The sequence below is a fragment of the Mya arenaria genome, chromosome 6 (assembly GCF_026914265.1).
Source record: "Mya arenaria isolate MELC-2E11 chromosome 6, ASM2691426v1".
Taxonomy (NCBI): domain Eukaryota; kingdom Metazoa; phylum Mollusca; class Bivalvia; order Myida; family Myidae; genus Mya; species Mya arenaria.
In genome coordinates this window covers 4,985,929-5,003,160 of record NC_069127.1, presented here as the reverse complement: position 1 = coordinate 5,003,160, position 17,232 = coordinate 4,985,929, and the positions used below count along the sequence as shown (strand labels likewise).

The window sequence follows — 17,232 nt, the reverse complement described above, 5'->3', positions numbered from 1 at the left end:
TACTTAGTTTTAGTTTAATCCCATCAGCAGTTTTGGAGTTATTTTCCAGACAAGGGTTTGACAGACGGACAAACAAAGTGACTATATGCTCCTCCCTTTGGGGAAATAAAAGTAGATCCATCCAGATTGATTTTTGTGCACAACTCGTTTCATCAATTGATAAAGCTCTGTGGAGATAATGCATTTACTAGATGTTTGTTGACAAATTATTAGAGCGCAACTCAATAAAAAGCGCTGTCATTTTTCTGACTAAACATGCATGGTTATCATTTTAGATCAAGTTTTTAAACTTGTGATGAGAAAGTCATCCAAACTAACAGTATTGTAGATATTTGAACATTAAAGCAAGTCACTGTGCCAGGCAATTGGTAAAATGCCAATTGTCAAAAATGGATCATATATTTTCAATAATAACACATAGTTGTAATTAATTCAATGATTACTTTGACAACCTCTGACAATTGAAGAGGCAGAGCAAGGCTCCCATTCCCATCATGTTAATTCTACTACCAATAAGACAAAGAGCATATGGATAATTCAAGAGTGAAAGTAAGTTACTAAACATTTATTATTTAATATAACAGTCAATATCAATACAGTATTCTGTTTCATGCTTATAAAAATATAAAATACTTTATTGTTGTTAGGCAGCCAAGAACAGAACCAAATCATGAATTAATATATCGATTATGATGTCAACAATTCTAAAGCTACACAGAACAAAAATGAAAAGAAGTGATGTTTCATTGCAAAACTAACATGAAGATCTAACATGAAGATCTGTGATAAATGAATCTTTTAGATAGTTTTAGAAAAGCAGTTCCAACTTCAATACAAAGACAACAGTATTTTAAGAGTCAAAAAGGGTTAACTAGGTAAGAAAAACAAACAAACATGACTAAACATGAGGAGTTTAATTAAAGGATACAAAACAACGGACCCCAATTTCTCGAAACTTCTTAAGCTTAATAAGCTTAAGTAGCTTATTTCAATAAGCCAAAATACATACTTAAATTTCATTTTGATAAATGAAAAATGGTTTATTGTGATTATCATAATGATAATTCCTATCAAAACCCTCAAAGAATGTAATATTATGCAAATTATTGAACACCAAAAAAATGAGCTTAGCTTAATCCTGTTATAAGACACTTAAGAAGTTTCGAGAAATCGGGGCCAGGCTCTGAGTTGGAGGAATGTAATGAACTCCTTCATGAATATCTGTAACACTGCAATCATGATATACAGCATGTAATGAACTCCTTCATGAATATCTATAACACTGCAATCATGATATACAGCATGTAATGAACTACCGGTACTTCATGAATATCTATAACACTGCAATCATGATATACAGCATGTAATGAACTCCTTCATGAATATCTATAACACTTCAATCATGATAAACAGCATGTAATGAACTCCTTCATGGATATCTATAACACTTCAATCATGATATACAGCATGTAATGAACTCCTTCATGAATATCTATAACACTGCAATCATGATATACAGCATGTAATGAACTATTTCATGAATATCTATAACACTGCAATCATGATATACAGCATGTAATGAACTACTTCATGAATATCTATAACACTGCAATCATGATATACAGCATGTAATGAACTCCTTCATGAATATCTATAACACTGCAATCATGATATACAGCATGTAATGAACTACTTCATGAATATCTTTAACACTGCAATCATGATATACAGCATGTAATGAACTCCTTCATGGATATCTTTAACACTTCAATCATGATATACAGCATGTAATGAACTACTTCATGAATATCTATAACACTGCAATCATGATATACAGCATGTAATGAACTACTTCATGAATATCTATAACACTGCAATCATGATATACAGCATGTAATGAACTACTTCATGAATATCTATAACACTGCAATCGAACTACTTCATGAATATCTATAACACTGCAATCATGATATACAGCATGTAATGAACTACTTCATGAATATCTATAACACTGTAATCATGATATACAGCATGTAATGAACTACTTCATGAATATCTATAACACTGCAATCGAACTACTTCATGAATATCTATAACACTGCAATCATGATATACAGCATGTAATGAACTCCTCATGAATATCTATAACACTGCAATCATGATATACAGCATGTAATGAATTCCTTCATGAATATCTATAACACCGCAATCATGTTATACAGCATGTAATGAACTCCTTCATGAATATCTTTAACACCGCAATCATGTTATACAGCATGTAATGAACTCCTCATGAATATCTATAACACCGCAATCATGATATACAGCATGTAATGAACTCCTCATGAATATCTATAACACCGCAATCATGTTATACAGCATGTAATGAACTCCTCATGAATATCTATAACACCGCAATCATGTTATACAGCATGTAATGAACTCCTCATGAATATCTATAACACCGCAATCATGTTATACAGCATGTAATGAACTCCTTCATGAATATCTATAACACCGCAATCATGTTATACAGCATGTAATGAACTCCTCATGAATATCTATAACACCGCAATCATGTTATACAGCATGTAATGAACTCCTCATGAATATCTATAACACCGCAATCATGATATACAGCATGTAATGAATTCCTTCATGAATATCTATAACACCGCAATCATGTTATACAGCATGTAATGAACTCCTTCATGAATATCTATAACACCACAATCATGTTATACAGCATGTAATGAACTTTTTCATGAATATCTATAACACTGCAATCATGTTATACAGCATGCTACCTACAGACGTTTCTGCCTGGTTACAAGGAAAGTTTAACGCTACATGAACACTCGCTAATGGTTAAATACAATTATCTGTTACAATAGCATTTTTTCAATTTTAAGCATAACGCTTCATGATGAACACACAATAATGGTAAATTTAATAATGAACACAAGTTATATCATAATGAACACAACTTATATCATAATGAACACAACTTATATCATAATGAACACATTCGGTATATTTTAAAGAATGTCAGTTCTCAGTTTGAAGGCAAATCACACTGAGATTGGGTTTTTCACTGTATCTGATGAACTACTATTGTATTCATAGTTTTCATGACCATAATTAAAGCACAGTTCTTGAAACACCAATGAAATGTGTTTGGTAATAAACCTATTTCAAAAAAAAATTTGTCCAGGAATTGAAAATCAGTCTAACTTCTTAATCATTCAAAGGAAAAGTAACAAGTCATTTCGATAATTTTTTATAATGTATTTGAAATCAAAAGAAGTTTTAAACTTAAGTAGTATTAAATAACAAAAAGCTGCATTTAAATGCAACTAAGTGTACTTGACAATGCATGAACATGAAAGCAAATTATAATGCTGATTTTGTTCTGTAGTTTGGAAATAATTTTTTAATGATAAGCTAGAGACTCGAAGCTTTTAGCTGCATACAGCATAATTAATACTGCTGTTCTACAATAGTTTTACCAATTATACAGTATATAGCCACATAGCAATTATCAACACCAAGATCATGCAATCAGTTATTGCCTATCACACTGCTCGATTATTCTTATATCCCTACATTTGTCAAGTAAAATAAGTGTGGACAAAACAACTCCTTGGGCTTTACGTGGCCTCAAATGGGAGTCAGTGAATGAAAATTGCAACTTATCAGAATATCCCTTCTTCTTGTGGCAACATGTCAATCATATTTAAAACTAGAACTCCGCGATCGGATGTGTCGCCTGACGAATTATTTACTGTCGACATTATAGCTGTTAGATTGGCATTTTATTCATTTATAGACAATGATGTTGCCATTTAACTTTCAAGTGTAGGTGGCATTTGATAGTTTACGAGATATGCCACGGACAAAACCTAAGCAAGAAAATTAACAAAGGGCAATAACTCTAAAAATATGGCAGCAAGAGTAACGGTTCTTGTGTACTGCACTTGCCCTCAATGAGATCTATCTAGCTATGAAGTGTCAAGTTGATACCTCTTATATTCTTCAAGATATGCCCCGGACAAAACTAACAAAGGGCAATAACTCTAAAAATATGGCAGCAAGAGTTACGGTTCTTGTGCACTGCACTTGCCCTCAATAAGATCTATCTAGCTATGAAGTTTCAAGTTGATACCTCTTATATTCTTCAAGATATGCCCCGGACAAAACTAACAAAGGGCAATAACTCTAAAAATATGACAGCAAGAGTTACAGTTCTTAAGCACTGCACTTGCCCTCAATGAGATCTATCTAGCTATGAAGTTTCAAGTTGATACCTCTTATATTCTTCAAGATATGCCCCGGACAAAACTTTAAGCATGAAAATTAACAAAGGGCAATAACTTTAAAACTAAGAAAGCAAGAGTTACTGTTATTGTGCACTGCACTTGCCCTCAATGAGATCTATCTAGCTATCTTATATTCTTCAAGATATGCCCCGGACAAAACTTTAAGCAAAAAAAATAACAAAGGGCAATAACTCTAAAAATATGGCAGCAAGAGTTACGGTTCTTGTGCACTGCACTTGCCCTCAATGAGATCTATCTAACTATGAAGTTTCAAGTTGATACCTCTTATATTCTTCAAGATATGCCCCGGACAAAACTTTAAGCATGAAAATTAACAAAGGGCAATAACTTTAAAACTAAGAAAGCAAGAGTTACGGTTCTTGTGCACTGCACTTGCCCTCAATGAGATCTATCTAACTATGAAGTTTCAAGTTGATACCTCTTATTTTCTTCAAGATATGCCCCGGACAAAACTTTAAGCATGAAAATTAACAAAGGGCAAAAACTTTAAAACTAAGAAAGCAAGAGTTACGGTTCTTGTGCACTGCACTTGCTCTCCATGAGATCTATCTACATATGAAGTTTCAAGTTGATAACTCTTATATTCTACAAGATATGCCCCGGACAAAACTTTAAGCATGAAAAATAACTAAGGGCAATAACTCTAAAAATGTGGAAGCAAGAGCAACAGTTCTTGTGCACTGCACTTGCCCTCAATTAGATCTATCTGCATATGAAATTTCAAGTTGATACCACTAATAGTTTAGGAGATATACCCCGGACAAGCGAAAATGGGACGCAGACGCCGCCGCCGCCGCCACCGATGCCGCCGCCGACGCCGCCGACAAAAGTAACCCCTATATGTCGTCTTTTCAGGCGACACAATAAAACTACTTTTCTAATGCTGTACATGTATACGATTTCCAGCCAAATCCATCAAGCACATAATTGCAAAAAGAAATTAATATCTAACTTCTTAAGTTTTTACTTTTTCAAATAAAAATGCAAATTAAGAACTGTTTATTCTAAATCCTGTATATTTTAATCTAGTGTCAGAAATGCACAAATAAAGATTATCAGGGTGACATGCTGAGCTGTTCTAATGTTCGTTTCAACGGTGACACACTAACAGCATCAACTTCATCATGACCAGAGTGCTTCCGTTTCCTTGGAGTTGAACCTAGTGACCTTGAAGTAGAGGACGATGTGTCAGGCGTAGTGCAGGCAGATGTGTGCGCCGGGCTAATGCTACTTCTAGAAGTCCAGTTACTAGCTGGAGATAATGGAACATCTTCACCTGCTGCACAATGGCTACCAGGTAAGGTCATGTGATGAATGTCCTCTAGATTTAAAGTCATGTATTGTTCATCTTCAACCTCTGACCACTGACTGGTGTTGGTGCATTGCTGTTTGTGTAAATGATTGGCAATTGTTCGGGATGCTTCACTCTCACCTTTTCTATTATTCACATCCAAGTACAATTCATTACCAGTGGCAGACACACTTTGTATGTGACTTTCATCACCAAACTTAAGAAAGTCACTTTCATCTACATCTGACCATTGTGATTGCATAGACTCATTGCTCTTAGGATCCTGTATATCAAACAAAGCACTATTTCTTCCAGTTTTTAAAACAGGTGGTGATTCAAATAGTACAGGGGACTCCTGTTTTCTACCTATTGGAGACACAATATTTCTATCAAATTTGGAGTGTTTAGCAAAACCTCCTGTCCGAAATCTTTCGAGAGTGGAGAAAGTACTACTTAATCCAGGAGTGAATTGGAATTGAGCATTTGAGTGAGCGTTGTCTGCGAGAGGGGAACTGGTTGCATTTTTACCTCTCCCTTCCTCATCACGAGACCAGGGGATAAGGGATTTGAAGAGGATGGCTTGCTTTTGGCAGCTAGGGGTCTGGTCAGCACTTGTACACTTGTCTTGTTTTGAGTGACTATTTGAATGTACATTTATCTCATTTTGGGCAAGACTGAACATGTCAATTACATTTTGTTCTTTGTTTGTATATTTGACTCTTGTAGAGTGACAAGAGCGTTTTAATGAAAGTCGTTGTGATATAATAGTCCTGTTTGGTTTCACATGAGGAGAGATCAGACTCTGTGAATCAAATAAATCTGCATCAATATCTTCTTCTGTTTCATCCGATTCACTACTTAATACATTCTCCTTGGCTGTAACAGGAGATTGTGCCAGTGTTACTTGGTTACCATGGGAATTTTCACACCCTGAATGTTTCCCCACGTTTTTCATGCCCTTTTTCAGTTCTGGTGTAGCAAGAATACTTACAGAATCATCTGAATCAGCATCAGACTCATCACTATGCTTAATGAGATCAGTTTCAATTTCAGCAGGAATCACTGAATGATTTATTTGCTTTATCTGCTTAAAGCTTTTACCTGAATTCTTTACACTGTCACACTGGGCATTGAAGGACAGTTTGTTACTAGGCTTATGTTGTGCTGAAGCTGGTGGTCTTTGTGGAGGTTTTATAACTGTGAGGATGCTGTCAGACCCATCACTATCATATTCCACAATATCCTCTCCCAAACCATCCTCCTCATCATGTTCGTGTGCTAACGATGTCAGGACATCTACAAATGGAAAGGTTAGAGAATCTTCTTTATCTTATTCTTAATAATGTAATAACCCTAGTATTTATTGTTTTCATACGTAGCAACACCAACATTCAAAAAAAAAGAATTTGTAAAATGCAATGTTACGGATGATTTCAATTATCTTGACAGAAAATAACTTAAGTATGTCATCAGAATAACACTCGATTTACTGAAAAACAAAAAAAACATACAATAGATACACCAGGGACCTTATTCATAAAGCTAAAGAAAAATGTTCAACTAGTGAACAAATGTTTTTTAATTAAAAGAAAACTAACAAATGTTTTACACTAAAAATAAGAAAGAAAAAGTTCCAAATAATGAAGGCATATGAATATTTTTTTTTGAAAAATGGAAGGTATTTAATTTTACTAAGAAGCCTTATGATTGTGACTCCACAACAATTTTCAGCTCACTTGTCATCATCTGTGTATCATTTAATTTGGGGCTACCGGCTTCAGTAACAAAGTTGTTGATTGGATGTATCTGGAAAGCATGTGATCTTCCTGGTAGAATTTGATTGGCTGGGATTTGGCTCTTCACAGGTGTTCCTGGTGCCATTGTACCTTTTACATCTTTGTTTTTCTGCAATGCATGTAAAGAAAAATAATGTCATCTACAACTGATCTTTCTTGGGGCAGTATTGCTAGTAATCATTATTTTTAACCAATGTTTTCATAAACATGATGCACCAAGACATAACTGTGATCATCTAAAATAATTATAACACTTCAACATGTTATTACCTAGACATGCCACAATGACCGGGTTTTCAGTTTGCGCAATCGGAAGGTTTGGGCAAATTGAATGAGTAATGGATAGGCATACAGATTGACAAGGGTAACTCTATATGCTCTCTATATATATATGCTAGAGCTTTGTCTGTGCAATGCCATAAGTGTCAAGCCCACTGCTGAATAGAAATGATAATTAATGTTGAATTAAATAATTATGTGTTTTTTATGAGTTTGGAAATATGATTGCTTCATTGGCTTTATTCAGTCAACAAGCAAGCTAATCATGGTGAGCATTTGTTAGTTTCATATTTCCATTAATGTAGCCAAGTTAATCCCATGACAAGTTAAAATGCAAGGAATTTGCTGGTAGAATTTGATTGGCTGGGAGTTGGCTCTTCACTGGTGTTCCTGGTGCCATTGTGCCCTTAACAAGTGTGACCTTGACCCTCACCCTAATGACATGACCCCTTGCTTATGACACACTAGCTTTTTATGGTGAAAATTTGCGTCAATGCATGGCAAAGCTGCAGCCTCGACAAGCCAAAATACAGGGATGTTTGAGCAATGACCATTTAGTGTGACTTTAACCTTTGACCTACAGAAATAGGTCTTGCATGTGACACATCAGCTTCTCATGGTAACACTAGTACAAAATTATTTTTCAATCCACCAAAGCATGGACAAGTTTTAGCCTGGACAAGCCAAAATACAATGATTTTTCACCAATGACCTTTAAGTGTAACTTTGAACAACTGACATGGGACTTGCATAAAACACACCCAATTCTCATAGGAAACATGTTAAATACAAGGAGGGATTTTGACCAATATCCTTTGTGACCTTGATATTAACCAACATACACGAGTCTTGAAGGATACACAATGTGTCATAGTGAATATTTGTGCCAAATTATTCGAAAAAATCAACAATGTATGGCCAAGATTTAGTCTGATTACAAAGTGTTCACACATTTCCTGCCTAGCCACATACCCAAATCAACAACCTTGAGCAAATGTGGTGGAAAAATTACAAGTTATTATTCCTGATCAAAACTAGAGCTGTCACAGGAGTGACGAGTACCCCCAAATGCCGCCTGGACACAGGAATGGCAAACCATTCCTTTGAAAAGAGGCCATAAATCCAAGGTTACTGCACACTGCATCTTCTTTTATCATGCATGTATTGTTTTATTTAAATCTGTTGGGTAATTTAGAAGTTACACTGCTGACAAGAAAAACTAGCCTTTCATGAGTTATCGTCCGGAAACCGTTTTTCTATTTTTAGTAATAGTGACCTTGACCTTGGCCCCACCAGCCCCAATATCGAACTTGACCTGTATCTTCTGATGTTACACCTGTGTACCAAAAATTGTTCAAATCTGTCTAGCCTTTCATGAGTTATTGTCCGTAAACCGTTTTTCTATTTTTAGTAACAGTGACCTTGACCCCACCAGCCCCATATCGAACTTGACCTGTATCTTCTGATGTTACACCTGTGTACCAAAAATTGTTCAAATCTGTCAAGCCTTTCTTGATTTATCGTCTGGAAACCGTTTTTCTATTTTTAGTAACAGTGACCTTGACTTTGGCCCCACCAGCCCCAATATCGAACTTGACCTGTATCTTCTGATGTTACACCTGTGTACCAAAAATTTTTCAAATCTGTCTAGCCTTTCATGAGTTATCGTCCGGAAACCATGAAAACCGACAGACCGACAGACCGACCGACCGACAAGCTCACTCCTATATACCCCCTCAAACTTCGTTTGTGGGGGTATAAAAACATACATGGAAGAGGTCAACAATCTGTTTCTTGAGGCTGGTCTGTCTCTTGATCTCCTGTCTCTTGATGGCATTGCGCAAGTTTGTTTCCTGCCCAACAATAAACACAGTCTTCCGCCCACGTGTGACTGCTGTGTACACATGCTGCCAGTTCTGGCGCCAAGTGCGACTGCCGACTATATACACCACATTGTCTGTCTCGGAGCCCTGTGATTGGAGGAATTATGCATCATGGTTACAGTCAGTCTAGGGGTTATTCAGGATTTCTAGCCGATCTAAGATTTCTTTTTCATTAGATTGTTTACTCTTTTCAGGAAAGGAAAATATTATTGGGGAATTTTTATCCTGACAGACATATTCAAAGGGACATCAATACAGTGCCCTTCTTAAAACTAAATGGGATATATACATTTTCATTTCTGTGATTTCAAAAACATACAGTATAATGACAGTCCTAACAAGTATCCACAGGAAAGGGTCTGACGTCTTGTAATACATTGGGCTAATTGTTCAGAACTTTGTTTATGTTATCAACATTGTAAAAAACATTATTGTTAACGTTGAAAGTTGAGATATTTTATGAAATATATATTTAAATAAAACAAGCACAGATAAAACAATTGTCTCCAATTTTTAAGAAGTGCTGCAGATCACAGACGTGTCCATCAAATTTCAAGAGTAGATTTGAAAGTAATCATTGATGATATTAACAAGGTTGTATGGTTCTAGACAAAGGGTGCTGTATCTTACTTTTCCTTAAGCTCTCTGTCAGTCCAGAACCTCAGATCCCTCCCCCAGCCCCACTCTAAGACCCTATCCTACCTACATGGTGTGTATCATCCAGTCACAGGCATGCATTACCTTACACTTGGCCTTCAGCTCTCTCCGGTCAGTCCAGAACCTCAGATCTCTCCCCCAGCCCCACTCTAAGACCCTTTCCTACCTGAAAGGTGTGTTTCGTCCACCAGCCCTCTCCACCTGCTCCATCCCCAGACTGTATCTTACCTAAAGTGTAAATAGTCCTTGCCCGGGCGTGCTGTATCTTACACTTGCCTTTTAACTCTTTCCTGTGGGCCTAGAACCTCGGACCCTCTCCAATTGCTCCATCCCGAGATTGTATCTTACCTGGAAAGTGGGGATGATCCCTGCCCAGGCGTCCTGTATCTTACATTTGGCCTTCAGCTATTTTTTGTCAGCCCAGAACCTCAGACCCTCTCCACCAGCTCCATCCCCAGACAGTATCTTACCTGGAAAGTGTGGATAGTCCTTGCCCAGGCGTGCTGTATCTTACACTTGGCCTTCAGCTCTTTTTTGTCAGCCCAGAACCTCAGACCCCCTGTCTTGTCTCCGTCCCATAACTCCAGGTATGTCTGGAACTCATTTCGATCTTTAATGATCACCTTCTCCTGCAAACATACATGAATGTATTTATATACTTGTTCTAGATATAACCTGTACCTTACATGATATAACTTTATGTTAAATGTAATTTGAACACTTTGTAATGAAAAATGTATACTTTTGAGGTATTTACACCTTTATCATAGTTGTAACATCGTCAAACTGTCTTCAACGATGTTACAACTGCTATTAAGAAATTAATAAAGTAGAAATACACAGCGTATATGAATGCAGTATACATGAAAGGAATAGGTGGTGTTTTTTCGCTGTTTTCACAAAAGTTGACGTCAACCCTGCCCATGAACTATTATCAATAGATGGAGAAACATTCTTCCTCGCACTACTTGGCGTAGAACTCATAGTTCCTGACTACCAGCTGACTCGCTAACAGTTCTTGAAGCACACTTATATGTTTATATATAAGTTTCTGAATGTCTAATACATAAAGCTATGTTTTTAAAACATGTATGTAAAATGCTTTTTGCATTGTATAATTGTAAAAGTGAAACACTAATCTGTTCAATTTGTACAGGATTGTGATATCTATTATTATTTGTTTACTGTGAAATCATTAATGTTCGTGGTTTTCGTGGGTTGGGTGATCCACGAATTCAAAATCACATGAAATATAGACCCTTTATTCACTTTTTCAATTGCCATGTTATGTACATACTCTAGTATATTCTTTACAGAGGTCTCAGGATACAGGGTAAATACTGAACTCACTGTATATCTTACTATTACTGTTTCGTTAATATATTATATCGGCCTTAACAAATAATAAACAGAACAGAAGAGAAACTTTATTCGACTTAAGCATAAAAAGCTCATCGTCACAACAATATGTATAGAAATAATGCATGGCATGTGACAATTATAACATAAGTTATATTAATAAATCAATCCTAAGTTTGATATAAATATTGTGAGAGTGTGTATAACAATAACAAGAATATTATCGATATTAAGGTATAATATGAAAAGGTAATGTTTGCGGTGATATATAGATCTATATGTATTTCTCTCTCTCTATATATATACTGACCCAAATTGATTAATACAGCCGCAAGGTTCATACTGCGTCGTACATACAACTTAGTGGCTAACTGTGTAAGGATATTAATAATACAAAACAAAACAAACACAAACAAGAATATTTGTATGTCCTAAGGATCTACAGATTTAAGTTTGAACACCACAGTTTATGATATAATCAACAAAACAAAGAGGGAAAAAACATAGCAAATAGTTATACTATATTAAGGAATCACGTAATTTGAAGGACTTATCACAGTTAAGTGGTAACTTCCTTAGGATGGTTTGGTTATTACTTTGCATTAGAACAATATGTTCCATCAAACTCGTATGAGTGTAGTAATACTTCGGAATATATTGACATCCAAGTTAGGTCCCCATTAGGTACAATAATGAGTGATCAGGAATACTTTATTATTTTGACATTTCTTATGTATAATCCCTGTAACGCTACAACTCTCTTCAATTTAACACCGGGCGAAAAATATATAATAATATTATGCATCGATGTTGAATAATATTGACAAATATATACACGACAGTGATCTGAGCTGGATTGAATTGGTCATAAGAGTCGTTATTTTAACATAAATATATTCTGGGTCACGAATACCCTTTTATACATGTACACAACCTGTCGGATTTGTCCCAGATTTACAGATATCAAGATACTTGATAAACAATTGACACATGTAAATGTTTTATGATATCTGAACATGTTTTTTGACATAAATAAATATGTGTTTAATGGTAGGCAATAATATTTTTCGTAGAAATTTGAATTTATAACGGAGATAATTTCAAAATTGTGGCCGCGAGGATTCTCTACGGAAGGACGTTCGCTACTTTTTGCTGGGATGGTGGATGTCACGTGTATGCCATAGTAAAAAAAAACGTCAAAAGACTCGTTGACATCTTTTAGGTGGACTAAGGTCCACATATACCAGACATTTGAGGACGAAATGAAACTCGTCCTCAATATCATTTAAATAACGAGTGTACATTTTCTTTCATTTCTAGGAACCTTATTGTGTTGACCTATTTCTATATTAAGTATAAATAGACCAAATCAATTATTGTGTTTTTTTATGAACCAAATGACGGAAACACGTGCTTAAACATGTGCTGTTCATGAAAATCTCAAGGTTTACAAAATGTGTGTGTAGAGTGTCGGTACTCGAGCTTTTTCTTTAATGAAATATTTGTCTATTATATGGGAGGTTAGTGAGCACCTAAAAGAAAATCATTGGTAAAGAATGCAATTTGCATTTGCAATGAGTTGTATCCTTTTAAAATGAGTATGCGCAATGATTTTCCCAGAGCCCGGTTTTCAACTGTATCCATTTCAACCAAGTCCGAAGTGCCATGGTCCTATGTCTTATGATTTTTTATTTAGATTCTTAAAATATACTTAAATACAGTTAGTATTTGATGAGTAGTTGTGGAAAACTTTCAAGATTGTGACTGAATTTGTATACATCAGATATCTTTTGGTATTGTTTACTCAAATATACATGTACACACCTTCTCTGTGTTTTCACAGTTTGCAAAATTCTTAATTGGCATTCAATGGCTTCGCCTATCTATATCTTTGATCAGGATGCATCTTCTTTATGACTTGAATTAACAATAAAGTCGATAATTGACATGGGTATATGCACAAATTGGCATGTCATACCACTATCACGAGTGTCATAAACTATGTGATGTAGTAGACGGATATCACACGCCCAGTGCGTGGAGATTATGCAGACGATTTAAGACGATCACAGTTTCGATTTTTATCAAAAATGAAAAACCACGATTTCAAGTACCCAGGAATATGTAAATTTTTCGGAAAACCACAAAAATTGCATGCCAACGAATATAAATGATTTCACAGTACATGTAATATGAATATCACCATGTGTGGTGGAAAAAGAGCTTTAAGTTAAGTTGAATTTAGGATAGAAATGATAAATACATTCCCATGTTTTTCAACTGAATTGAGAGTTTTTCAGTTTTCAACAGAATTTGCAATATTGAGTACAGTCATGGTCATTGTTCAACATTCTGATTCATAAGAGGTTTGACAATGATAAATCTGTGCATAGCATCACCACTCTGGTGTACAAGTATGGTGTACAGAAAACAGTTGTCTACAAAATGTTAAAAGGAAAAGACACTTGTGACACAATATAAAAAGATAGATCAAAAGGTGACGTAGCTGATTAGTAATCAGACTGAGAGCACACTTGATTTAAACAGGACTCCTTAAGTGAAACTGATGGTACATCACTAAAGGAAACAGACTGTCCGTTAGATAACAGCTTTAGGGTACTTAAATTGGCAATAAATATATAAATCTTGACTTGAAATAAATCTTTTGCGCAGTTCAAATTGAGTGAACATGTTGGCTTTGGTGGCTTTTGGTTTTGTACTATTTAATGGAGTATATGGAGAGGCAAACATTTCCATTAGTGGAAATGTGATGACGAAACCTTCCCCAAGTCCAGGGCTGGATCCCAATAAATGGGTCAATATCTCTTTGACATGTGTGGGTGACAAAGGTCTGAGCTATTTCATCACTAACCATCTTAACTGGATTTTTGAGTCAAATGTGGATGGCAATGTGACACAACTAACTAAACAAAGTTTTTATAACACCACAGCAGATTACAAGTACGAACTTGAATATCGTGAAATATCGGTAACTGATGGATACTTTTTTAAAATGAACATTTACAATGTTGGGTACTCAGATGATGGAACATACTCATGTGTACTTTACCGGCCAGACAAATCAATCATAGTCAAAAAGGATGCCAATGTGACAGTTATTCATCCGGTGGACAACGTTAAAATGTCATTGAGGAAAAATGAGAATGATAGTAATCAAATGGATCTTACACAACACATAAAGGAAGGCAAATACACGATCCAGTGTAAGGTAACTGGCAGCAATCCGCCCCCAGTGATAGACCTAACGCTTGTCAATGGAAGATCCAGACATGTTAACAAAGAACTAATTAAGACCGTGAAGGACAGAAGAGTTGCATTCACCACTACAGCCACGATGTATGATACACTACTGCTTAAAGGAAATCGAACATTCATCTGCTCTGCAAATCTGCCCAATGATGTCCTTCAAAAGTACCCTGAATTTCATTCTGTCAACACTGCCATCCAAGTGAACGTTATCACCACCACACCTATTATCACATGCAACTCACCATCCTCCAAAGATGGAGAGTTTGCCGCACAGTGCCAGCTCAAATCACATGATCAACTTTTTTGTGACGACGCCTCATTGGTAACCATGCACAACGGCCGGAACATGACATATGAGGGGAACCACACCAGCCCGGGAATAAACATTTCCTGTACAGCTGCAAACCAGACAGCCCTGACGGTGAACCTGCAAATCTCAAAACAGAAGGTCATGGAGGTGAAGCAGATTGTTGTTAGGTACAGTATGACAGCAGAATATGAGGTACCGTTCTACGACGCAACAACAACAACAACCAAGAGCACCACCAAGGACCACAGAAGTGCAGCAACTGCAGTTGGCAAACTGGAAACTTATCTGAGTCAACTTCTGGTGATTCTCGTGTCAACTACTTGTATTGCTATGTGGTAGATGCTGATTATTCTAATGTCCACCACAATTAGAATGTGTTAGATGCTGGTGATTTTCGTGTCAACTTCTTGTATTGCAATGTGGAAGATGCTGGTGATTCAGTACATGTTTAAAGGAAAATACTGTAGAAAATATTTCCACAACCCAATTCTTACTTTTAATCATTGTAATTTTATACTTTTACAATGATACAATAACAAAGTATACCACAGTTGCCCTTGTGGTGTTGTTTACTGTTCATTATAATTTCCTTGTTGCAGAAAAGTTTACTCAATGACGGAGAAACATTTAAGGTTAACTAATTATTCAGTCCATGTACAAAGTTATGTGTGCACTTGTAAAGGGGGAACTGCTCATGTCTTACCAGTTACTTACATATTTGATTTTAAGTGTAGATACTCATGCAATGCAATATAAGTTTTCTTAACCTTGCTTTGTCAATATCTATGTAAAGCTGTATGTAATGTAAGCTATCAAGTTGGGGCTATTTTCTCAAAGCTTCCTCTACATCATTTATATTGGATGAATACTGGCCCCTTGTGCATAATAAGAAATGAATTGTTTATACATTGTTTATTGTAATGTTTGAATATTCGATATGTTTGACAAGTTTGTATGTTACCTACTGTGTATATCTTGACATGTATCTTATTATTCTAATAAAAATACTTAAAAGTATATCATATTTCATTGAGATATCTTTCAAATTATAATGGTTAATCTAATTATTAACTCCATTCCATCTGCATAAGGCACCCATACTTTGGGGATTTTTTTATTTGAAGATGCAATTTTGACTAAGTGACCATTTTTTATAACCAAGAAGACCCATATATATTCTTATCAGAGGTATGTTCATACAAACAGAAACAATTCCATTTGTGTGAGGTTGTTAATAATTGATAAAACCATCAACTATCCCTAAAAGATAAGTCCCAGCGACCAAGTTTTTTATACTCCAGATGACACACTTTACCTCTAAGGTTTCATGCACATATATATTTTTAAAAAGTTAATTAATATTTAAATTAAATCTAGAGCAGGGAAAAAAATCCAAACTTATGACTTAATTTTACCCCAAGATGATTCATATTCACAACAGCCTATTATACAATGCAAATAAATTTTCGAAAAAGTATTATAAAGATCTGATTAAAACGTTCCAATTCATGACATGGGGAAATATTTCCTAAGATTTGACCTAGTAACCTAGTTTTTGACCTGATGTGACCCATTTTTACAAATATTCAAGAAAACAACAATTGGATACAAACAAGTAACTTCAACGATGTTTCAACTGTGTTAAGATGTTAATAATGTAGGAATACATATGAATGCAGTATACATGAACAGGATACTGATGGTGTCTTATCGCTGATTTCACAGAAGTTGACGTCAACTCTGCCCATGAACTACTATCAATAGACGGAGAAACATTCTTCCTCACACTTCTTGGCGTATAACTCATAGTTTCTGACTACCAGCTGACGCGCTGTTCTTGAGTTCTTGAGGCACTCTTATATGTTTATATATAAGTTTCTGAATGTCTATTAAAGACATAAAGCTATTTTTTGAAAATATGTTACGATGATGTATGTAAAATGCTTTTTGCAAAGTATAATTGTAAAAGTGAAACACTAATCTACTTATTTTGTACAGGATTGTGATTTCTATTATTAATTATAATATTTGTACATATGTAATATAA

The 17,232-nt window shown here is 35.4% G+C and overlaps 2 protein-coding genes across 4 annotated transcripts in view; one reads left to right on the top strand and one right to left on the bottom strand.

Annotated features, from left to right (window-relative positions):
- Positions 1-556: 556 nt before the first annotated feature.
- Positions 557-17,232, bottom strand: part of LOC128237254 (DNA helicase B-like) — a 41,115-nt gene continuing 24,439 nt past the window's right edge. For all 3 annotated transcript variants that reach the window (XM_052952610.1, XM_052952611.1, XM_052952612.1), the window contains 4 exons: positions 10,717-10,875; positions 9,476-9,676; positions 7,368-7,536; positions 557-6,927 (listed from right to left, as the gene is read on the bottom strand). In XM_052952610.1, coding sequence (XP_052808570.1) covers positions 5,396-6,927; positions 7,368-7,536; positions 9,476-9,676; positions 10,717-10,875 — 2,061 coding nt within the window. In that variant the 3' untranslated portion in view covers positions 557-5,395. The remainder of the gene's footprint in view (positions 6,928-7,367; positions 7,537-9,475; positions 9,677-10,716; positions 10,876-17,232) is intronic.
- Positions 14,189-16,202, top strand: LOC128237255 (uncharacterized). Its single transcript, XM_052952613.1, has one exon. The coding sequence runs from the start codon at positions 14,295-14,297 to the stop codon at positions 15,522-15,524; it is 1,230 nt and encodes a 409-aa protein (XP_052808573.1). The 5' UTR covers positions 14,189-14,294; the 3' UTR covers positions 15,525-16,202.